Genomic DNA, 25,737 nt, shown 5'->3' on the forward strand with positions numbered 1-25,737 from the left:
ATATGCACCTTTTGTCTCTCTAGTCAGGCTCGGCGCTGTCACAGTGGGTTGCTTGTTGACACTACAATTGCAGATCTACTGTACTGTTAAGACCTGCTTTACAGGTCAGCTGGATTTTTCATATGAAATTGGAGGCACACTTCAAAGGAGGGAAAAAGAATGCCAAACCAATCTGCATGTATCCACTCCCTGGTTGCTGAAAGCTCAGCTTTGTCCTATAAGATCCCTGTCTCTAAGTTTGTTGAGAAGCAGGGACTGCGTGAAACTGGATGTGTTACATGTGGGAGGACACTGGGATTATCATAGTAGACCCGCCGCACCCCACACACACAGTCCAAGATTAGTGTGGTTGAAGACTTGATCATCTTGAAAATGCCCTAAGTGTGTAGGGCTTGCCCTAAAAACCTTTACCTCATTGGTTAGGGAGTCCTCTGGGGGTTTTCTCACCCACAAGCTTGTATGAAGCATAAATGTGGCATCAGCAGGCACCCACTTTAGAACACTACTGGACCTGTGGAAGATCAAAAGATGACGGAACCTGCTGTCCGAGAAAAGCATAGAAAACTGGACCTGCACTCCATTTGTACGGAAGATGGAAAAATGGACTCAAAGGATCATAAGGTGATCCCTTGTACAAGCTACAAGAGGCCTTTTCCTGCAACTGCACAGCTGACCAGTAGCAACTGGACCCTCCTGTTGGCTTATGGCTGACACCCTATGAATCTCAAAGTTCCTCCCCTGAGGGGCTTTGAAGTGTACTCCTGTGGTGGTTAGGGACTTAGAGGACTTAAGTCAAAAGTTAAAAACTATTAGTGTATCCGGTCTGCGCTCCATTGCGGTGAGCATCAAATTGCGTCTTTGTCCTGTTCTACAGCGACCGTTGGCTATAATTGTCACTTCATGCTTCTTTACGCTATCCCTACTAAAACATTTAAAAATGAATATATCCGGTTCCCCTTGTTTAATTTTTGGCATTTTGTTAATTAAATTGTACTCTATTTTTCTAATTTAGTTTGGGATTTTTGTTGGTTTGCAATTCTAGTACTGCATAAATACTTTACACATTGCCTCTAAGTAAGCCTGTCTGCTCTGTGCCATAGCTCCCATGGGGTTGAGCTCCGATTTAGGCAACAACATGCCTTCTTGTCTTTTTCTTTCTTCTATTTATATTTGTGGCATGTGCTTGCACAAACAAAATATAAAAAATATAACTGTCACATGAGCTTGCCAACGCCAGGCCTACTGAGGAAGGGTTCTGAGCAAGAGGCAGATGGAGGACGGAAAACAGACAACAATGAAGGGAAGGAGGAATGGAGGGAGAGCGAAAGAGAGAGATATATGGTAGAGTAGAAGTAGAGAGAGTAGCATTGTGGTTATCAGCTTTAATATTCATAGTACAAAGTTGCATGGCTGGTAGAGTTTAAGTTCAAATGAGAAACAAGGTTCGTTGAGCAGCATTTTGTTATCAAATGGATTATGAAGTTATCGCTCTAATTTCTTATTCCATCTTCTACAGAGACATTTTTCAGGACATTTTTTTTCCACAATTTCAGTATGTATGTACTATGACCATATCACAATCAATTGGCTATGGATTTTTAATGTCATTACCAGTTTGTGGGTGTTGGGAAGCCTATGAATCTTACTGACTGAATGACATAGCAACCAAACAACCAACCCACAAGGCTGAAGTCATGCCATCTCACAAATGAAGCTGTGTGAACAGCAAAGATCCACCCAATAGGAAGAGGCTAACTCAGGACTCTCCTGTCCCTCATGCAGGGTACAAGAACAGTATGTTCAACATCAGCATGCTAGAAATGTCCTCACCTGATGACCGTCTCCCCTGTGGCTGTGATAAGAAGGCTGCGTTCCACCCAAACAATATCAGCTGACACACCAGTCTTACCACTTAACTTTACCTGTGGATAAACATGGAATTGTTAGCTAACATCCTGGATCAAATAGGAGTTCAGTCAGAAAATAAATGTACGCTTATGGAACTAACTTCGTTAACAGCACTGGTTTATACACTCAAATAAGTTATAAGGTAGAAAGAAAACTCTATCAGGGCCCAGTTTCTCAAATACCATAAACCGGAGGCCCTGGATGACTGTTGATGACATTTGGCACCCTACATTTCACTCTATCACCTCTTTTTAAAGATGACAACTATGATAAGGCATTCATGTTCGTGAGGTCCTTTGGTGAGCACTGCTTTAAGACAACACTCCGCAAACCCATCTTCAAAACTCCTATTTATATAATATGTCCCCCAGATATGTATTGTCTGAATTGCAGTGAGATCCAGCACCCTAGGAGCCTCCCACCTGTCTCCTGCCCCTGTACTGCCCTCCACACTCAACATCATCTTTATTCCAGAACCAATCACTATCTCAACCCTCCCGGCTACTTTCACTTCACACCCTATGTCATTTATGTGCTATGTCCACTGCAACTCTACTACTATCCTTACTGCCTTAGATGAATAATTAATTCCATTTCTTTTGATTAGACTTTCATCAGCGTTAATCGAGAAAGTAAAATTGGGTGTGGAATGGTGTAACTGCAATACGCACAACCTTTATACACAAACATGCACAATCAGACTCTTGACCACACTCTAGTGCTTGATAGTGGCACTGAAGTTCAATGCCTCAGGGCCTATCACAATCACTATTATCACCCACAGGGAAAAACAATCCCTTGATTAAAAAGTGCATTGATCATATCACCTCCAAACTACTTGGGCCCAACAATAATATTTGCTAATGACTTCAGTCTGTGTACTCAATCCAAATGATTCCTCTACCTCCCTTCTCTCCTGATTTCTTATTAATAATTACTAAATCAAGCACTCCCTGCACATTCAAGGCAAGACCTTCAACCTCATTATTGCGAATAAGGGCAGTCCACTGACTGACAACTCAGTACAGCTCTCTGGTACGACCAGGCTTCATTTGATTTTCTATGTCATTTTCATCCATGAAGAAACATTTTCAAAGCCAAATCTGCATCCATTAACTTAGGAGGTTTATTTGGCTAAAGGCAGCCCGGGATACTCTTTGCAATAGTAAACCCTGCTTCTGATCTCCTGTCTACTTTTGCTCTTGGTTCCTGAAAAGCATGTCTGGAATTCACCAGCTTTCTTGACAGAATGTCAAGAACAGTTAAAATCTCCCTTGACCTACTATCCAACAATCCACCTCAAACACTATGCAGAAAGTCAATTAAAAAAATTGGTCTCTCTTCATTGGAAGATCTTAGTGTGAACTCTTGAACACATTCTCCAAGCACAAATCCTTCACTTATTTCTCAGATCAAATACAGGCTATTCTCACTGAAGAATTGGGCAGACACTTAGGTGGTCATTACGAACATGGCGACCATGCCGGCGGTGGCGGAATAACCTGCCAGCCGGCATGGCGGGCCATGCCGCCACATAATGAACACCCTGAGAGCCGCCATCGGCGGCCCTCACTCACCGCCAGGCTGCCTTCGTCAGGCAGCCTGGTGATGTTTGGAATCATTATCCGACAGGGCAGCGGTGCTGTCCCTCGGAGTCGGATAATGATCCCTAATCCTCCAGCCTTTCCCTGGCAGGTTTCTCTGCCAGGGAAAGGTTGGTGGAGGGGTGCACCGAGGCACCCATGGGGGCCCCTGCACTGCCCATGCAAATGGCATGGGCAGTGCAGGGGCCCCTGTGCACTGCCCCATCGTGCAGCTGCACCCGCCGCACAGAGGCATTGGCGGCGGCTCCATGTGGAGCCGCCGTCAATGTCCCTGCCAGGAATTCCTGTGGGCCGGCAGGCGGAAGAACGAGTTACTTACCTTCGGTAACGACTTTTCTGGTGGATACATTAGCTACCTGTGGATTCCTCACCTCATGAATACTCCCATGGCGCCAGCATTCTACGGAAATCTTCTTACTAGTCTCTGCACGTCGACGAGGACGTCACTGTCTCGCACGCGACGCCGTCTGACGTCATACAGGCAATAAGAGGTCCTCGACGACGTGCGGACGTCAGTACCAATCATTTTTTACGTGCATGAGAACAACCAGGCAATGCAATGAAAGAACAAAGCAACATCCATTATATTGTAAAAATACACCACATTGTATGAATAACTGTAAATCTTTTTTATGTACATATATATATATATATATATATAAAACTCTTTCTTTTAAAAATATATACACACACCAAGTATATACATAAAGATATATACACATATACCCATATATATATATAAATATATTATATATATACATCTATTGCACCCTCAAAGACCAAGAGGAGCGCACTCAAGGATTACTTGGCAAGACCATAAAGGCAACGGGGAGGCGGGTGGGACCGTGAGGAATCCACAGGTAGCTAATGTATCCACCAGAAAAGTCGTTACCGAAGGTAAGTAACTCGTTCTTCTGATGGATACAACTACCTGTGGATTCCTCACCTCATGAATAGAGTCCCAAAGCAGTACCACGCCCGGCGGTGGGTGCCTAAATGGTCAAACCAAGAAATCCTGCAGCACTGACCGTGCAAAATGGCCGTCCCTTCTAACCTCAGAATCTAAACAGTAATGTTTTGCAAAAGTGTGAAGGGACGACCAAGTTGCGGCCTTGCAGATGTCGACCACAGGAACACCTCTGGCTAAGGCCGAAGTGGCCGACTTAGCTCTGGTGGAATGAGCTCTAATGCCCTCAGGAGGATCCTTCTTTGCCAAAGAGTAACATATTTTAATGCAAAGAACAACCCACCTGGATAGTGTTCTCTTGTGGACTGCCTTTCCTCTCCTCTTGCCCACGTATCCAATAAACAGCTGATCCTCCAGCCTGAAATCCTTTGTTCTATTGATAAAGAAGCTCAACGCTCTCTTTGGATCCAGACGGTGCAGTCTTTCTTCCTCTTTGGAAGGATGAGGCGGAGGATAGAACGTGGACAAAGTAATTGCCTGAGCCAAATGGAAGGGTGAAACAACCTTCGGGAGGAAAGCAGCCTTGGTCCTCAACACCACCTTATCCCCATAAAAAGTTGTATAAGGGGGTTTTACTGATAAGGCCTGCAACTCACTCACTCTCCTTGCTGATGTTATAGCTATCAGGAAGACTGTTTTTAAAAACAAATACCTTAAGGGGCAAGAATGCATAGGTTCAAAAGGGGACCCCATAAGGAAAGTCAGGACTAAGGACAAATCCCATTGCGGCATAACGAATGGCTTTGGAGGATATTGATTTAGAAGACCTTTCAAGAATCTGATAACAATAGGGGATTTAAATAAAGATGGTTGATCTGGAAGACATATGAAGGCTGACAAGGCCGATAAATAACCTTTAATGGTAGCCACTGCACAACCTTTTTGCGCCAGAGATAGAGCAAAAGACAAAATGTCCGATAGATGAGCATGTAAGGGATCAATCTGCCTCTCTCCACACCACGCAACAAATTTAGACCACCTATTAGCGTAGATAGATTTAGTGGAGTGTCGCCTGGCCGCTAATATAACATCCACTACCTCAGGCGGGAGAGAGAAGGAACTCAGGTTGCCCCGTTCAATCTCCAGGCATGTAGGTGCAGACTCTGGAGGTTGGGGTGTAGAACCTGCCCCTGCGACTGCGAGAGGAGGTCTGCCCTGAAAGGGAGACGGAGCGGCGGGCACGTTGAGAGTTGGAGAAGATCGGAGTACCACACCCTCCTTGGCCAATCCGGAGCTATTAAGATTACTAGAGCCCGGTCTTGGCGAATCTTCCTCAATACTCGAGGAATCAAGGGTATGGGAGGAAACGCGTAAAACAACTGGCCGCACCAGGTCATTTGAAACGCGTCCCCCAACGCTTCCTGCATCGGATACTGAAGGCTGCAGAACAACGGACAATGCGCGTTCTCTCGAGTGGCGAACAGATCTACCCGAGGAAACCCCCACTTCTGGAAGATTAAACGGACTTGATCTGGATGGAGACGCCACTCGTGGTCTGCCGAGAAGTGGCGACTGAGACTGTCCGCACGCACGTTCAAGACTCCGGCCAGATGGTTTGCTATCAAGCAAATCCGATGGTCCTTTGCCCAGGAGCTTCTCTGCAGAGAAGGTACGACCCCACTCCTCCCTGCTTGTTTATGTACCACATCGTGGTAGTATTGTCCGTTAGGACCTGTACCGACTGACCACGAAGGGAAGGGAGGAAGGCCTTGAGAGCCAGACGTACAGCCCGTAACTCTAACAGATTGATGTGAAAAATCTGTTCCTCTGGAGACCAAAGACCTTTGATCTCCAGATCCCCCAGATGAGCTCCCCACCCTAGAGTGGAAGCATCCGTTATGACTGTGGCCACTGGTGGCGACTGCTGGAACGGTTTTCCTTGTGAAAGATTGTTGCTTGCAATCCACCACTTCAAATCCACAGCAGCATCTCTGGAGATCTTGACAGTACCCTCTAGATCCCCTCTGTGTTGAGACCACTGCCTTCGGAGGCACCACTGAAGAGCCCTCATGTGCCAGCGAGCATGCGTGACCAACAGAATGCAGGAGGCAAAAAGACCGAGCAGACGAAGGACCTTGAGGACTGGAACTACCGCTCCGTTTCGAAACATTGGAACCAAATCCTGAATATCTTGAATCCGCTGAGGCGGAGGAAAGGCCCGACCCAATGTCGTATCCAGTACTGCCCCTATGAACAGGAGGCGCTGAGAGGGCTCCAGGTGAGATTTGGGCTCGTTCACCGAAAAGCCCAGGTCGAACAACAACTGGGTTGTTGACTGCAGATGACGCAACACAAGCTCCGGGGACTTGGCTTTGATCAACCAATCGTCCAAGTAAGGGAATACTGCTATCCCCTTCCTTCTGAGCTCTGCCGCAACCACCGACATCACCTTCGTGAAGACTCGTGGTGCTGAAGTAAGACCAAACGGAAGGACCGCAAACTGGTAGTGTTGCGATCCCACCACAAACCGGAGATACTTCCTGTGTGACTTGAGTATCGGGATATGAAAGTAAGCATCCTGCAAGTCGACAGACACCATCCAGTCTTCCATGTTCAACGCCAAAAGCACCTGTGCTAGGGTCAGCATCTTGAACTTTTCCTGCTTGAGGAACCAATTCAAGATCCTCAGGTCCAGAATTGGCCTCAAACGACCATCCTTCTTGGGAATCAGGAAATACCTTGAGTAAACTCCTTGACCCCTTTCCTGCTCCGGGACCAACTCCACCGCGCCCTTTAAAAGGAGGACTTCCACCTCCTGTTCTAGCAACAGGAGGTGTTCTTGTGAACAATACGAAGGGCGGGGCGGGATGAGGGGCGGAAACTCCCGAAAGGGAAGGGTGTAGCCTTTTCCCACAACACTGAGAACCCAAGTGTCCGACGTAACAGTCTCCCATTTGGTGAGAAAATGCTGTAATCTTCCCCCTACAGGAGAGGAGTGAGTGGGAAATGGTGGAAGCCTAAGGCTGCTTCCCCTGCTGCACCCCGCCAGAGGATGAGGAAGAGGCAGAGTGCTGCTGAGAGGCTCCCCTGGTGCGGACCCTACCCCTCCCCCTAAAAGATCTATAGGGGTGGGAAGAGGCAGGTTGCTGATATCTTCCCCGAAAGGAAGAGGAGGAAGAGCCACGCCCAAATCCACGAAACCTCCTGAAGAATCTGGAAGAGGCCGTGGAAGAAGGAGCTTGGAGTCCCAACGACTTAGCCGTGGCCCTGCTCTCCTTAAAACGTTCCAAGGCCGAATCAGCCTTAGCCCCAAACAGTTTGTCCCCATCAAACGGGAGATCCAACAATGTGGACTGTACATCTGCCGAAAAGCCCGAGTTACGTAGCCAGGCCTGTCTCCTTTCCACCACAGTTGTGCCCATTGCTCTGGCTACCGAGTCGGTGGTATCCAGTCCCGTCTGGATAATTTGGGTCGCAGCAGCCTGGGCATCAGAGACAAGATCCAAAAGACCCTGGGGAAGCTCTGTAAACGAAGAGGAGATGTCATCCATCAGAGCATGAATATACCTCCCCAGAATACAGGTCGCATTAGTGGCTTTTAACGCCAGACTGCAGGACGAAAAAATCTTCTTCGACTGCGCCTCTAGCTTTTTTGAGTCTCTGTCCCCAGGCACCGTCGGGAAAGAACCAGGCGCTGATTTGGACGAACAGGAGGCCTGCACAACCAAGCTCTCCGGCGTAGGGTGCCTAGATAGGAAACCAGGATCAGTTGGAGCCGTCCGATACCTCCTGGCCACGGCTCTGTGAACTGCTGGGGAAGATGCCGGCTTCTTCCACACCTCTAAAACCGGATCCAGCAGAGCGTCATTAAAAGGTAATAGAGGCTCCGCCGCGGCTGAGGCCGGATGCAACACCTCTGTCAAAAGGTTTTGTTTCGCCTCCACCACCGGCAAAGGCAGGTCCAAAAAACTAGCTGCCTTCCGTACCACTGTATGAAAGGAAGCAGCTTCCTCGGTATATTCCCCCGGGGACGAAAGGTCCCACTCAGGGGAAGTGTCCAGCCCACTGGCCGACTCCAGTCCACGCAGCCCATCACCCGAGTCCTCTAGCTCTCCTTCCTCTAGGGCTCGTTGGTACTCCTGCTCCTCTAGTACCCGGAGAGCACGCCTCCTTGAATGCAGTCGTTGCTCAATCCGCGGAGTCGACAACACATCCGCCGAAGTCGGAGATCGGCGCCGATCTTCCGAAGCCACCGACGCCGCATCCGGCGCCACAGGTAACTTCGGCGCCGACTGAAGAGCAGATGAAACGGATGGACCCACCGGAGTCACAGGCAGAAATCTCGACGTCGACGGGATGGAAATCCCTGGGGCCAATCCCTCCGAAGCCATCGGATCGGCCACCGGCGCCGACACTGGCGCCGAGCCCACGTTCCCAAACGGGAGAAAGGGCATAAAGGGTGCCGGCCGAAGAGGCGCAGGATCACCCAAAGAAAAGGCCAAAGGCCCAGCCGGAGCACCCCCTGGAGCCATCTGTTGGAAGATGGCATACATCGCATTCAAGAATGCGGAACTATCGGCTCCAGGGGTGGGAAAAGCCGGATACTGGGGTGCCTGACTCGGAGGCGACCCCGACGCCGGCCTCGGCGTCTGCGCCGGAGAAAACACCTGAGGCTCCAATACCTCAATCACCGACGCCTGTCCAGGCGAAGTTGGAGACGTCGGAGAGAGCAACGGCGTCGAAGGATGCGGCGTCACCGTGGGGCTGACCTCCCATGTCCTCCGGCGCCGATCCGGAGACCTGGAACGAGCCTCCCTTGAATGACGCCGAGATTCTCTACGGCGCCGGGAGTCTCGATGACGCCGATGTCTTGGAGAAGACTTTTTCTTGTGATGCTTCTCCTTTGACTTGGCCATAAACAGCTTCGCCTCGCGTTCTTTAATGGCCTTCGGATTCATGTGCTGACACGAATCACAAGTCGAGACGTCGTGGTCGGAGCTCAAACACCAAAGGCAATCGGAATGAGGATCCGTCACCGACATCTTGCCTCCACACTCACGACAAGGCTTAAATCCAGACTTTCTCTGCGACATTATTTCCACAGAGAAAGAGTACGCAGCAAGATATACACTGTAACCGCAAGAGTAACAGTTGCTCCCTCGAAGATAACCGTTTCGAATGCACGGAAAAAAGGGAACTGACGTCCGCACGTCGTCGAGGACCTCTTATTGCCTGTATGACGTCAGACGGCGTCGCGTGCGAGACAGTGACGTCCTCGTCGACGTGCAGAGACTAGTAAGAAGATTTCCGTAGAATGCTGGCGCCATGGGAGTATTCATGAGGTGAGGAATCCACAGGTAGTTGTATCCATCAGAAACAATGTTTCCGCCTGCTGGCCCACAGGAATGTACATTATACGGCCGGCGGGGATCAGGGGACGCTGGCGGTCAGTGGTTTGACCGCCGTGTTCATAATGAGGGCCTTAATACCTTACTGTACCATCTTTGAGTCTTCTTGATCTTAAAAAAGGGGTCTGTTGACCTAGGCATCCTTAATAACTCTCATCCAGTCTGAGGCTCCCCTTCTTTGCATATGTTCTTGAGAGTTGTGTGATAATCTTCTGCCTGGATTAAAAGGTGGTAGCACAATAGAAACTAACATTCTAATAAACAATTATAACACAATAAGCATTTTTAGAAACTGAGACTCTTACTGCTGCATCTACTTGATCTTTTGATTGCCTCCGATATAGTGGATGGTATATTAAGAAACATTAAGACACTGCACAGGATTTGAGGCCAATCACGGCAGACCAAGATAGGTTTGAGAAAAATCTGTTCCTTTGTAACAAGGAGTACTTCATTACTTCAATTAAGCAGCACCATTCTTCGACTTCCATCATTAACCCACTTAAGACATTCTAATGTATTGTGGGCCAAATACAACTCTCAGTAAATGTTTCCTCCACTGACATCTCCCATCTAGCTCAGTTCTGCCAAGTGTCACAAATATTGGTTTATTAATAACGTGTTTATATAAAGCTCTCACAATAAAGCAAGTACCAATGACTGAGACACAATCAGCTGACGAAATACTAAGTGTGTGTCATCTTGTTAAGTGAGACATCTTCTCAGGATGTGAAAGTGAAACGGCAAGTCTCATAGTTCACCCTGCTTTTAGATATATACCAGAACCAGCTGTGCGACACATTATATGGCCCACAAGGCATCTGATATTTTCTGAGAACTCTCTGTCCTGACAAACAAGTTACTTACCTTTGGTAACGCCTTATCTGTTAGAGACATAGACTAGCCACAGATTTCTTACCTTAGAACTCTCCCCATGCGCCAGACTGGACCCGGGAAACTTTACAGCAGTACTTCCGTGTAGGAGGCTGGCCTGGCTTATAGTGGGTACCTTGTGGTTCTTACACCTTGTGCCAGGTCCAGTTATCCCTTATTAGTAGATTAGTAGTGTTCTAGCAGCATAGGCTGATAGAGGTAGCTATAGCAGAGCAGCTTAGGCTGAACTAGGAGACATGCAAAGCTCCTACTATACCACTGGGGTCATATAGCACTATATCGTAAGAAAACACACTACTCAGAGTTACTAAAAAGAAAGTTACTTTACTTTAGTGACAATATGCCAAAAGTATCTCAGAGGATATACTCCCTTAGGAGGTAAGTAAAATACACAAAATATACACGCAAACCAAAATCAGGTAAGTAAAACACTTAGAAAAGGAGTGCAAACACTGTAGAACACAATAAAATGCAATAGGAGACAATAGGCCTAGAGGCAACACAAACCATATATTCCAAAAGTGAGTCAGGAGCCCACTAAACCCCAGATGAAGGTGCAAAAGGGCTGCCTCTGGGTGGAAGAAGCCGAAGATTCTGCAACAACGGAAGGTGCCAGGAACTTCTCCTTTGGTCAGAAGATGTCCCACGGCGTGCTGGAGGATGCAGAGTTGTTTCCACGCAGAAAGACTGCAAACAAGCCTTGCTAGCTGCAAGAGTCGCGGTTGAAGATTTTGGGTACTGCCAGGACCCAGGAAGGACCAGGAGGACGCCCCTTGGAGGAGAAGACAGAGGGGGTGCTCAGCAACAGAGAGAGCCCACGCAGAAGCAGGCAGCCCCCCCAGAAGCACCTGAACAGGTGTTCAGAAAATCTGAGCACGGCCGTTGTCTCAGCACAACAAAAGAGGGTCCCACGAACTCGGAGTCCAACTCAGCGAGTTGGCAAATGCAGGACGGAGTGATGGGGACCTGGGCTGTGGTGTGCATGAAGGAAGTCTTGCAAAAGTGCACACAAGCCCTAGCAGCTGCAGTTCACACAGTACACAGGATTACTGTCTGGCGTGGGGAGGCAAGGACTTACCTCCACCAAATTTGGACAGAAGGACCACTGGACTGTCTGGGTCACTTGGATCCAGCTCCTGTGTTCCAGAGACCACGCTCGTCAAGATGAGAGGGGACCCAGAGGAGCGGTGATGCAGACGTTTGGTGCTTGCGTTTGCAGGGGAAGATTCCGTCGACCCATGGGAGATTTCTTCTTGGCTCCCAGTGCAGGGTGAAGGCAGACAGCCCTCAGAGCATACACCACCAGGAAACAGTCGAGAAAGCCGGCAGGATTAGGCTCTACAATGTTGCTGGTAGTCTTCTTGCTACTTTGTTGTGGTTTTGCAGGCGTCCTGGAGCAGTCAACGGTCGATCCTTGGCAGAAGTCAAAGAGAGAAGTGCAGAGGAACTCTGGTGAGCTCTTGAATTCGTTATCTGAAGAGAAACCCACAGGAGAGACCCTAAATAGCCCTCAGAAGAGGACTGGCTACCTAACCAGGTAAGAGCCAATCAGGAGGGGTCTCTGACGTCACCTGCTGGCACTGGCCACTCAGAGATCTCCATTGTGCCCTCACACCTCTGCATTCAAGATGGCAGAGGTCTGGGACACACTGGAGGAGCTCTGGGCACCACCCCTAGGGTGGTGATGGACAGGGGAGTGGTCACTCCCCTTTTCTTTGTCCAGTTTCGCACCGGAGCCGGGGCTGAGGACTCCCTGAACAGTTGCACACTGGCTTATGCATGGAGGGCACCATCTGTGCCCTTCAAATCATTTCCAGAGGCTGGGGGGAGGCTACTCCTCCACAGCCCTTAACATCTATTTCCTCTCTCAGAGGAAATCCTTTGTTCTGCCTTCCTGAGACTGGGCTGCCCAGGCCCCAAGGGGGCAGAAACCTGTCTGAGGGTTGGCAGCAGCGGTAGCTGCAGAGAAAACCCCAGCGAGCTAGTTTGGCAGTACCCGGGGTCCATGCTGGAGCCCCGGGGATGCATGGTATTGGGGGGACAATTCCATGATCTTAGACCTGTTCGGAGTTACCATTGAGACGTTACACGTAGGTATTGACCTATATGTAGTTCACAAGTGTACTGGTGTCCCTGCACTCACAAAGTCCTGGGAAATTGCCCTGAACAATGTGGGGGCACCTTGGCGAGTGCCAGGGTGCCCTCACACTTAGTAACTTTGCACCTAACCTTCACTAAGTGGGGGTTAGACATATAGGTGACTTATAAGTTACTTAACTGCAGTGTAAAATGGCTGTGAAATAACATGGACGTTATTTCACTCAGGCTGCAGTGGCAGTCCTGTGTAATAATTGTCTGAGCTCCTTATGGGTGGCAAAAGAAATGCTGCAGCCCATAGGGATCTCCTGGAACCCCAATACCCTGGATAACTAGGTACCATATACTATGGAATTATGAGGGTGTTCCAGTGTGCCAATCAGAATTGGTCAAATTAGTCACTAGCCTGCAGTGACAATGTTAAAAGCAGAGAGAGCATAAACACTGAGGTTCTGGTTAGCAGAGCCTCAGTGATACAGTTAGGCACCACACAGGGAACACATACAGGGCACACTTTATGAGCACTGGGGTCCGGGCTAGCAGGATCCCAGTGACACAGGCAAAAACAAACAAACATACATACATACAAGTAAAAATGGGATTAACATGCCAGGCAAGATACACTCTGCATGTGGGTGGAGGGTGCTGTGCTACTCAGTATCACTGTCTTCCCCCGGATATGATGTCGATTGAGTCCATATAATCCCTCCTCCGACGTCAGTTTCTTCTGTGACTAGAATCCGCATAACAACACAGAGCCACCATAGAAACTGGCAATGTAACAGTGTGCCAACAAGAGAGATAGATGTAAATTTGAATTATAACTACTAAATCAAAAGATAATACCAAGAAAGGGATACTGAGGTAAGATAAAATAGTAAGAAGAATGGGGAGGATGGGTGGGTCGGTAAGGAATCTGCGGCTAGTCTGTCTTTATCAGATAAGACGTTACCGAAAAAAAGGTAACTTGTTCATCTGATAGAAACAACTAGCCGCAGATTCCTGACCTCAGACTTAGATGCCAAGGCAATATCAATCCAGGAGGTGGGTCCGCAAACATTTCATACCCAAGTCTGACATATAAGCAACCAGTCTAACTGAAGGCAGAGTAGATCAGTCCTGAGAGAGACAAAGGTGATAAAGAACATTCGTCTCACCAGAAGAGCAGTGGAAAGACCCACAGAACATGTCAAGAAGACATAGAACATCATGGAGAGTGGAGCACATGGCAATGAAAAATGCATCTGTCGGTAGACAACAAGCAATAAGAAAATAACCATAGCCCTAAGAAAGGAGCTGTACCAATAAAGAGCGGAGGAGTAAGGTGCAAGACCACCACAACAGGCACTGAGATGAATGGAATGGAACACCTAAAAAGGGGGATCCGCAGAAGACAAGAAAAGAGGAACAGTGAAGCATGTGTGCTGCCTCAACCAGGATGCATAGGTAAAACCAGCGACAAGCAGAAAACTCAACGCTGGTAGGGAAAGGAACTCAAAAGACAGAGTGCACACCTCCAGGAGCACCAAAGGAGAACCTGTAGAGAAGTGTGGAAAAGAACTGTAATACATATAGAAAGGGAAATCTGAATAGACATAAGATGAAAAGCAAACAAACACACACACACAGATGTAATGACATGGGTGCGTTTGTGCATACGTTTTTATAGATATGAATAGTGTCAAGATAGGCAAATATAATATATTGAATTGATAGAAAGAAAAAGGCTGAGCAAACAGCAACACAGTAGCAAAATAAAGGAGGGGGAGAAATCATACCCCTCAAGGAAGAAGAAAAAATCCAGTCTGTCTGAAGAGCATAACAATGGATAGAAACAAATGCACTATAAGGGCAACAGAATGTGACCCCTGCATGTAAGAAAACGAGTATGGTCGTACATAATGAAGACAGAAAGAGGGACACTTCAAACCAAAGGTGTACCAAAAACCCAGTGGGGATCTAAAACATAGATATGAAGCAGAAACACCGCTTCCCACCGCACCAGTGGGAAAGGACAGCCCTAAAAACATAGGATGTTTCCCCAAAAAGGGGGGGAACTGAATGCACCAGTAAAGTCCTTATTTATACAGTACAAAGAGTGCCTCTAAAGCGGTGTAAAGCCGAGTGGGCATGCGCACCACCAAAAAGTGAGGTGCCATCAAAAGGCATGTCAAGCAGAGATGCCTACAAAGCCTCCAAAAAACTGGAAGGACGTAACCATGCCCGCCGACGCACAGCCTCTGAAACGGCCATAACCCTTCCAACAGAATCAGTGGTATCTATACCACATCTAATACTAAGCTTGGCAGCTTGCTGACCATGCTGTACTAAGGGAACCAGAATATTCCTAGCCTCCTGTGTGAGAGAAGGCAAAATGTGCTCCACTGAGTCTCACAAGGCGTAGGAGAAGCAAGCAAGGACACAAGAAGTGTTGACTGAATGCAGGGCAGAGCTAGATGAAGCAAAAATGCACTTATCAAAAGCGTTCAGCTGTCTGGCCTCTCGATCTTGAGGAACAGGAGAGACATGAGTAAGACTGTGCAGCTAAAGCAGTTTGCAGCACAAAGCTTTGGGTAGTCAGATTCCGACTGAGGCAAGATGGATCATCTGGGGCTAGTCTGTTTCTATGTGAAATAGAGCTTTCCACAGCAGGCCCAGATACCGGCTGGGCCCAAACTCCCAAAACGATATCATAAAGAGCCTCACAAAAAGGAAGGACCGGCTCTATATAAGACGGGTCAGGATGTAAGCCATCAAGCAAAGGGTCCGTGGACAACTGAACAGTAGGAAGTTGTAAGTGCAACACTTCCGGAATGAGCTTTAACATGTCTGTTAGAGCAGAACTTGCCTCTGAAGCCAACCCAGGGGATCACAAGAGGCTGGAAGTCGGTGAGGAGTTCAGGCCACTAGCGGTGCCCAGTTCAAATAACCATTGCAATTGTTTAAGTGGAATGGTTTCGGAAATGGGAGACTGACAATCCAAACCAGACCCCTCGAAATGGGGAACTGGAGAGTGGGCCCCAGAAGACAAAGGGCAATAATCCAAGATAGCCGACTCCATCAGCACTGCTCCCTGCGTCGGGGATCAACGTCGACGACGTAGAGAGGGTGAGACCTCGACATCAAAAGATTCGCCGAGCAACTCCAGTGAGACGACAATCGGGCACTGAGCAAAGTCAATGGGACCACCACCACCAGAGTCGGCAAGGCAGAGCCCAATGCCGATAATGAAGCTGGTAAAGAACAATCATTCGTCGGACGTGGAAGCCATAGGAGGTCCTGCACCGCACTGAACCATCTTCTGAGACAAAGTCAAAGGGGGCCCAACGGGCACTGAGGATGAAGCCTTCGGTCAAGATCCTGTCAGGGCACCCTCCACCTCCTTAGGGCTTGAAGGCACTCCAGAGGCACAAAAATGGCATGTAGGAACAAGTACTAGCTCTGCATCTGGGCAAGAGTCACCCCGGTGCCAGAAAAAACAGGAGACGTGGGCCAGACTCCTGCATAGACTCATACTCAGAAGAACGGGAGGCTTAAAGCCAGAAGGCATACACTCTGTTCCAGCTGACAAAAATCGTCAAAACGGGAGGCCAAAATGGCCCAAGGATCTGCTTCTCTGGATCCACGTTGTAGTGCGGAAAAGAAGAAACTGACATCAGCACGTCAGAGGAGGGATTATATGGACTCTGTCAATGTCATGTCCGTTAGACAACATCGATACAGAGTCATATGGCGCCCTCCACCGATGCACAGAGGAACTGCTGTAAACATTTTCTGTATTCAGTCTGGGCCTGGAAGGAATCCTAAGGTAAGGAATCTGCAGCTAGTCATCTCTGGCCCTGAGTGGACTGATGTTGGTTTATTTGAACAATTATAAATTTAATTAACCCCTTCAATGTGGGCGTCAGGTAGGTGCCCCCTGGGGGATTTTTTTTTAAAAAAATTTTTTTTTTTTTTTTTAGATGTTGTAGGGTTTCCCTGGGGGCCATTTTGCCCCCCCAAGGAAACCATACAACAACTAAAAAAATAGATCTATATATATAGATATATCTATGTACATGGATATATCTATAGATATATCTATGTAGATAGATAGATATCTATAGAGATAGATCTATATATCAATCAATCAATCAAAGAGATTTATAAAGCGCGCTACTCACCCGTGAGGTGAGCAGAGGTTTCGTGTGGGGGTGTGGAAGGTGACTCTCGTTGAGGTAGGCAGGGCCTGTGTTGTGGAGTGATTTGTGTGCGAGGATGAGGATCTTGAAGGTGATCCTTTTGTCAATGGGGAGCCAGTGGAGGGATTTGAGGTGTGGAGAGATGTGTTCGTGTCGGGGGAGGTCGAGGATGAGTCGTGCTGCTGAGTTCTGGATGCGTGTAGTTTGCGCTTGAATTTTAGAGTGGTGCCGGCGTAGAGGGCGTTTCCGTAATCAAGTCTGCTGCTGATGACTGCGTGAGTGACAGTTTTTCTGGTCCCTGTGGGGATCCATTTGAATGTTTTTTTCAGTATACGGAGTGTGTTGAAGCATGAAGAGGTGAGAGCGTTGATTTGTTGGGTCATCGAGAGGGAGGAGTCTAGGATGATGCCAAGGTTGCATGCGTGGTTGGCGGTGGTGGGTGCAGAGCCTAGCGTGGTGGGCCACCATGAGGGGTCCCAGGTGTTTTTGTGTGGGCCAAAGAGGATTATTTCGGTTTTGCTTGAGTTGAGTTTCAGGTGGTTGGCTGTCATATATATATCACTTTTGTCAATATGTGTGTGGTTTCCCTGGGGGGAAAAGGGTCAGACTTGTCTAGTGGCAGTTTTAGTGCCATAAAGAAGCGCAGAAGGTTTATATGCCTACTGCAAAGAGCAAATCTGTATTTTATGTAAATAGCTGAGTACATTAGTAAAGTCAGCCATTACCTGCGCTATAATACCAATGAAATGTATGTGCGGGGTGGTAATGAGGGAAATCCGAGGAGGAGGGAGTGGGAGCACCAATAATGATTGTTGGACTGGGCGCAGGAGGTGCTAAAGACTGTGACAAATGGTATGTGACAAGGTGTTTTTTGAGTGTCTTGAAAGAACGTGCTGATTGAGGGAAGAAGCGCAGGTAAGGTGGCCTCTACTGTTGCACGTATCTCACACACACCATCGATTTTGTGACTGTCGACGTAGGCTAGTGTTTTAGAGCAACAGTTTAGCCAATAGCAGAGATGGCATCTTGATGGATGACTGCTGCCTGCACTCGGGTTATAGAGGACCGCTCTGACATAGGATCAGAGACTGAGACATCAGATACTGAGACAGCATCTGAGGGATAGGACAATGGCGCAGACTCTGGGAGTGATTTTTCAGTCGGAGGAGTCCCATTCGATAACTCCTCTTCCAGTACATTATGAGGGAGATGATGAGGACAGTCCTGCTGTCCCTTCGCAAGCTGTTGGTGCAACTGGGTAATAGTGGGTTAGCCCAACCCAGAGAGCAGGTGAATGCGGCGGCAAGCAGAGAGAGAGTGCTCTCTTGGGAGCTCCCCAATTTAGTTCAGCCCCAAATTCCACCACCCAAATCGTATTGTGGAGACATCAAAATTATCTATGGCAAAACAAACTGGTTTTGTAAGGCAGGCACCTGTGTTTTTGGTCCTGGGTTCGGCGGCCATATAGAGAAACACACTAAACCCAAACTTTCTGGAAACTAGACATTCGGGGGAGTCCACAGAGGTGTGACTTGTGTGGATTCCCCAAAGTTTTCTTACCCAGAATACCCTGCAAAGCTGAAATGTTGAATAAAAACTCTATTTTTCTCGCATTTCTGCCACACAAACTACAGGAATATGCTGGGATCCACAAAATTCCTACCACCCAGTGACTCCTCACCTGTCCTGATAAAAACACTACCCCACTTGAGTGCTACACCTAGTGCCTGCGTCAGGAATGGATCACCCCAGGGTCAACAGCTGCCTCATGTAAGGACCAACATTGACCGTTGTGTGATCTATTCCTGTCGCGGGCACCAGGCCTACCCACACAAGTGAGGTATCATTTTTATCGGGAGACTTGGGGGAACGCTGGGTGGAAGGAAATTTGTGGCTCCTCTCAGATTCCAGAACTTTCTGTCAGCGAAATGAGAGGAAACATGTTTTTTAGCCACATTTTGAGGTTTGCAAAGGATTATGGGTAACAGAACCTGGTCAGAGCCCCACAAGTCACCCCATCTTGGATTCCCCTAGGTCTCTAGTTTACAAAAATGCATAGGGTTGGTAGGTTTCCCTTGGTGCCGGCTGAGCTAGAGGCCAAAATCCACAGCTAGGCACTTTGCAAAAAACAGCTCTGTTTTCTGGCAAAAAAATGGGATGTGTCCACGTTGTGTTTTGGGGCATTTCCTGTCGTGGGCGCTAGGCCTGCCCACACAAGTGAGGTATCATTTTTATCGGGAGACTTGGGGGAACATAGAATAGCAAAACACGTGTTATTGCCCCTTATCTTTCTCTACATTTTTTCCTTCCAAATATAAGAGAGCGTGTAATGCCCTGCAATTCACATGCTAGTATGGGCACCCCGGAATTCAGAGATGTGCAAATAACCACTGCTCCTCAAAATCTTATCTTGAGCCCATTTTGGAAATGCAAAGGTTTTCTTGATACCTATTTTTCACTCTTCATATTTCAGCAAATGAATTGCTGTATACCCAGTATAGAATGAAAACCAACTGCAGGGTGCAGCTCATTTATTGGCTCTGGGTACCTAGGGTTCTTGATGAACCTACAGGCCCTTTATATCCCCGCAACCGGAAGAGTCCAGCAGACAAAACGGTATATTGCTTTCAAAAATCTGACATCGCAGGAAAAAGTTACAGAGTAAAACATAAAGAAAAATGGCTGTTGTTTTCAGCTCAATTTCAATATTTTTTTATTTCAGCTGTTATTTTCTGTAGGAAAACCTTGTAGGATCTACACAAATGACTCCTTGCTGAATTCAGAATTTTGTCGTCTAGTTTTCAGAAATGTTTAGCTTTCCGGGATCCAGCATTGGTTTCACACCCATTCCTGTCACTAACTGGAAGGAGGCTGAAAGCACCAAAAATAGTAAAAATGGGGTATGTCCCAGTAAAATGCCAAATTTGTGTTGAAAAATGTGGTTTTCTGATTCAAGTCTGCCCGTTCCTGAAAGGTGGGAAGATAGTGATTTCAGCACCAGAAACCCTTTGTTGATGGCATTTTCAGGGAAAAAACCACAAGCCTTCTTCGGCAGCCCTTTTTTCCCCATTTTTTGGGAAAAAAATAAATTTTCACTGTATTTTGGCTATTTTCTTGGTCTCCTCCAGGGGAAACCACAAACTCTGGGTACCATTAGAATCCCCAGGATGTTGGAAAAAAAGGACGCAAATTAGGCGTGGTTAGCTTATGTGGACAAAAAGTTATGATGGCCTAAGCGCAAACTACCCCAAATAGCCAAAAAAGGGCTCAGCACTGGGGGGGGGGGGGGGGGGGAAGGCCCAGGAGCTAAGAGGTTAAATAATGTATTGAAGGAGGAGTGGACAAATAACACAAACATAAAAAAATATATTGTAAAGCTGGACTCATGAAAAATGCCTTTCAAATTAATATGCCTAAGTTTCAGAAATTCTTTTGTTAATAATATAGACAGTGACAATACTTGATATATGCATTTTATGTGTTTTGCAAAATCAAAACTAAGTATAACATCTGGAGTGGGGGAACACCAATCCTTGTTTATTGGTTATTTTTATGAAATCAGTTATTGACAACTCATCCACTCATATGGTTCTCCTATGTGGGTCAATAAATCACCTACTACGTTGTCCCACTCTGTTTCACAATAGGCTTACACAGTATTGAACAGGCAGTCAGAGTGGAACAGTTACCATGGCAATCTCCTGCTATCCTAAGTGTGGTTAGGTGGCGCACTTTTAGATATCTTGGGTAAATATTGTATGTTCAGATATACTGTATGCTGTCTGTGCAAGCATAGCACTTTCTATATCACCTCACTATCCTACCTTGTGCACCAAGCTTTGGCATTATTCTGTGCTCAGGCTGGGGAGCACATGCAACAAAGCTCAAGTAAGAGGCACTACTGAGCCAACCCATTAGAAAGGTCCTCACCACTGACTCCGCTGACTTTACCTATGGCTCTGTGCACAATTCTCTGGACTAGTTCTGCCAGTCACTTATCATCTGCCCTAGTCCAAAGTCTTCCATATGTACAGAGACTATGTGAACAGTGGAAAAAACCCAAACGTTAGTACCACAGTTGCCGAGTGATAGTCTTGTGATAGTCTTGTGAGCCTCATGTGATTCTTCCCATTTTATGAGTAAGAACTGAAGTCCGAAGATGAAAAATTAGTTGGCTAAAAAGCAGGTCTGAGGGAGGATGTCTGACAATCCACAGGAACACCACTGATTTGCCTTGTTTACTCAAAATCTCTTGCCTGTTCAAACAGCTGAAATCCCTGGGGCAAATTTCAAGGTTCCACTCTGAGAATCACCTACTTCTGCAACCCAAGAGTTAACGGGACCCCCATAATGTTAAACAGTAATTAAATACTAGTGAATCGGGGGGTGTTCTACCTAAGAGAGGTCTTCCTTTCTCAGTTAACTTTTTGTTTGCACACTTTCCTTTTTTCCTCACCCTCAAAACTCATTACTCCATGTTTTTCCCCACAGAGCCAAGAAGGCTTAGTCCTTTAGGTCCTTTCCTAATTACTTCAGGCCCACTTTTTGTCTATCCTTGTTTTTCCCCTCTCCACAATTCTAACTGCTTTCCCTATACAGTTTTTGTTTACAAATTCCTAAAGGGGGTCTGAGACAGCTTTTGAGTGAAGGGGAAGGGGACCCACAAGGTTAACGTAACAGTAGTTCCAGTAAAGGCAGCAGTGTGAACCATCAGCGCCTCAATTCCCTCTCCAGTGTTAAGTGTGCTACACAAATCCTCTTAACATAACATAATGGAGCATATTTAATCAGAACTATTGTGTATCATTCTGATGATGGGGACTGGGTTTCTACACTGCACTTAGTATTGTTTACCTAAATTTACAAAATAAAATAAAAATTCATGGTAAAGATAAAAATAAAATAAAAATGCAAATGTAAACCATGGTAAGGAAGGCAGCAGTTTTGATGAGTTTGTTGGAACAGGTGCAAACGAAGAATAAATCAGGGGTGACAGGAAAACTTTAACTGTTTTTTATTCCACTCTTTGCAGAATCACATATATGGATCTTAAATCTGGCTGCCTTAATATGGCATTTACTGACCTAAGGGAGACATTTAATTCAGTTGATTGTTTGAAGTCATGGAACACCTTAAGCAATCTTGAAGATGACAGAGGCCTGTTGAAGGCAATCTAACCTCTTTGTCAGAATAAACTGCAAGGTTTTAATATGGGTTACAGAACAATTTACTTAATCACTGTAGTTCTGCATGGGCTCTGCCAAAAGTATGTATTGACTCCACTCCTCTTTAATTTTTAAACAAACTTGAAAAAGCCTTGCTAGACATACCCCATTTGAACAGTTATCTCATCCTGTCCTGATATTTGCCAATGGTGTGAATTTCCTTTCAAGGAGCACCAAGGCACTGAGATACCTTTCAAAACAAATTATGGATTCACTGAAGGCCTTTTGCCAACAGAGGTAAAAAACATGGCACCAGTCTCTATGAAACAGACTTTCACATATTCTATGGGTACTCTTGAAAAGATATGCTCCTTTGACTACCTTATGCCTAGGTTACCCTAGTTTGGTTCCAAGTCAAAGAAAAAGGAGAAGTCATAGCTTGGCTTGTCCTTCTGAAGGCATCCCGAGGTCCTGCTTGGCTGGCACAATTTTCTAACGTAAGGTGGTCAGCAATAGGTCCCAGATGTCCAAGGTCACCATCCTCCAAAAAATAGGCAGACAAAAGAGGAGCACGCCAGCTGCCATGGCAGCATCTTTGCAGTAGCAAGCAAGGTGTTAGGGCAGGTTTCAGCTGTAACAGGACTACAAGGACTGCTGCATTTTGTAGCCCAATTACACTGACATGTCCCTCAACAGTTTATTTGCAATAGTGACCAAGCTAATGGGAAAGTTGTCAGCTGACTTGGTCCTTCTTGGGGGCGTCATCTGGCTAAATAATGAAGCCCGAACAGTTATTACCTGTCCACGAGCATTGGTTTTAGTATCAAACAGGGAAACTGGCCGGATGACAGCTGTACAAGACCTCTTTCACCGCCCAAAAAAGGGGGATAAAGGAGTCCTAAGGAAGCTGAGAGCTGCTCCAGTATATTGTTTGCAATAGTGAACAGGCCTATGGAGGGAAATTATTAGCTGCTCAACCACTGCGGACTTGTGGATCTATGAAAAGTTCCCTAAAAAAAATAAAGTTAAAGGAAAGTTAAGGTCTCCTGGAATGCCTACAGTGGCTGCTGCATAAAAACTAAAAAACATAAGGTAATTACAACTGAAGGTACTAGCTTCAAAAGTAGATATATTCACTGTACATTATTGGGACACAACGACAGATGCTAGAAAGCTAAAATATGTTAAACTCAGCATGTAAAAAAGCTTCAAAAGGAGCAAGAATATTATAAAGAGTTAGAAAACAACTGCAAATTGCAAGTAGCGAAGCAAGGACTTAGAAGTGTCCACAAAATGCACTTACTCTTCTTTTTCCAAGTCACACAAGAAAAGTACACGCTGTTTCAGAGGCAATGCAAAAGACAGACCTATTGTTGTGTCTACCTCCCCTTCTAACTGCCATATAGAAGTGAAAAGTGCAGACTGTTGGATGGAATGTTTGACTTAATTTCTAGGCACTGGTAATTACTCCGGCTGCATTCCAGACCATCATTTTTTGGGGCACTATGCCACCTCAGATGAGACCAATGCCACATGTAAATCAACCTCAGTCCTGTTCCAATTGGCCAAGTTCAGCCCGAACTCCCAAGCCAGGTCTCTCAGAGCTGAATGCAAGTAACTCAAGAAAGGTTTCAGCGTATTTGGGCCTTTTCAGTCAGGTGCAGCTTGATTCCAGTGGCACAGTGAGCCCGGGACCCATATTAGGAAATATCCATACAATCAGAGTATCACAAATGCAAAAAAGCTGATGGGTGGAATGCTTGAACTTATCTTAGTCACTTGTTTTTTCAGTAGATACCTTAAGTGCAACAGGTAATCTGGAAAAAGGCCCTATGCGCACTGTGCCGTATGACTCAAGTAGTACCTCACAGAAGTGACCTAAGCAGGTCAAACCCGGTCTGAGGTTGCTTGTGTTACCATCATGAAAGGTCTTAGCCAGCAGGTCAGGCTGGACAATTCCTATTTGAGAGGGAGCAAGACTAATTTGCATAAAGCTAGATTCTGTCTAGAAATGCAAAGTGGGAAACATATGATGGTCTGGAGTGTGGCCCAGAGCAACTGCCAGTGGTTGACATTCATTTATGCATCCTTTCCAACACCTTGTTTTTGCAGTAGACGCCCTACATGCATTGAGCATGCCCAGAAATGGGTCCCATGCTCACTGTGCTTTAGGACTTAAGCTATGCCTCACTGAAGAGACTTAAGTAGGTTGAAACCGGTTTGGAGTTGCTTGTGTTCCCATCCAGGACGGGGAACTGGCCTGGTAGCTCAGGCTAGACTGTTAAAATTGGAGCAGGACTAGGACTGGTCACTGTCTAGAATGGTGAAGTAGGTGAAAAACTATGGTCTGGAATGCAGCACACAGAAATTGTCAGTGGCTGAGATTAACTCAAGTATTCCTTCTATCACTTTGTTGTTTTTGCAGTAAATGTCCCAAGGGCAATGGGTATGAGATTATGTGGGTCCAGGGGTGACTGTACCATAGGACTCATGCTATACTTCAGTGATGAGACCTAAGTAGATTTAAACCTGTCTGGGGTTGCTTCTGTTCCCATATGGAGGAGTTCAGGCTAGACTGTTCGTACTAGAGTAGGACTGAGACTGTAAGGGCTGTGGGGGCTGGATCAGTGAGATGCATCTTCCCTTGCTATTTATTGCATCTGGCTCAGTCCTTACCATCCTGAGGCAGGCAAGCCTGCCTTCATACAAAGGAAGAAGGTATGGGAATAAGTAGTAGGATATAGGCCTGAAACATAGACAGGATTCAACAAAGAAGGTGACTAAGAACTCAGGCATGTTTACCCTCCCCTTTTTTCCTTTCTTTATCCCTTGTCTCTATTTTTAGTGTGTTATTTTTGTTTTATTTTCTACAATGTTATTTTCACTTTCTTTCTGCTCATACATACACTAACGTATGAATTAGAATGAATAGTGGCGATTTGGCTGAGACGTTTGGTGTTTAGAGCTTGTCTCGCTTCATTTGTAGACATTTCTTGTTTTTCAGGTTCATGGATGGTTCTTGAAAACCTGAATTCATTAATGTATTACTATATCAGGCTACTCATTTTGAAAATGTAATATGAATGTGGTGAAAAGGGGAATTGGTTATGGGATAAAGTCACATTAGAGAGAATAGTGGTGTATACGTGGATGGTTCCTCGTTACAATTATTGTTTTCCAATCCATTTGAGGGAGTTAACTGAGGCTCAAAGTAAATAGGGTGATCAAACTAACAGACCACATAATTCATTGTAAAGAATAAAAATGTAAAAATGTCCCTAAAACTCCAGAGCAAAACAAAACCATGCTTTGTTCACAATTCCATGTGTACTTCCACATGTTAACCTTGACTTCTATTGCCATTTTAATTCTGCCACATCACCTACTGTACCTTCATACGTTCTTCAGCTTCACCTTCTGGGCTGATGGTATACTGGGCCAGCAGCAGGTTCTCCGTCACCACTACCAGCAAATCCTTCTTCTCAATGAAGAGCAATGTTCGCACTGGACTGTCTGTGCACAGTGCCTGCATTGTCCTTCCTTTCTCATTCACACAATGCACAGATCCTACAA

General features: G+C 46.4%; 1 protein-coding gene across 5 annotated transcripts in view; it reads right to left on the reverse strand.

Annotated features, from left to right (window-relative positions):
* IFT140 (intraflagellar transport 140) overlaps positions 1 to 25,737 on the reverse strand; it is a 1,792,511-nt gene that overhangs the window by 1,324,411 nt on the left and 442,363 nt on the right. For all 5 annotated transcript variants that reach the window (XM_069210629.1, XM_069210628.1, XM_069210630.1 and 2 more), the window contains 2 exons: positions 25,556 to 25,731; positions 1,831 to 1,922 (listed from right to left, as the gene is read on the reverse strand). In XM_069210629.1, coding sequence (XP_069066730.1) covers positions 1,831 to 1,922; positions 25,556 to 25,731 — 268 coding nt within the window. The remainder of the gene's footprint in view (positions 1 to 1,830; positions 1,923 to 25,555; positions 25,732 to 25,737) is intronic.

This window comes from Pleurodeles waltl, chromosome 10 (assembly GCF_031143425.1).
Source record: "Pleurodeles waltl isolate 20211129_DDA chromosome 10, aPleWal1.hap1.20221129, whole genome shotgun sequence".
In the NCBI taxonomy this organism is placed as follows: domain Eukaryota; kingdom Metazoa; phylum Chordata; class Amphibia; order Caudata; family Salamandridae; genus Pleurodeles; species Pleurodeles waltl.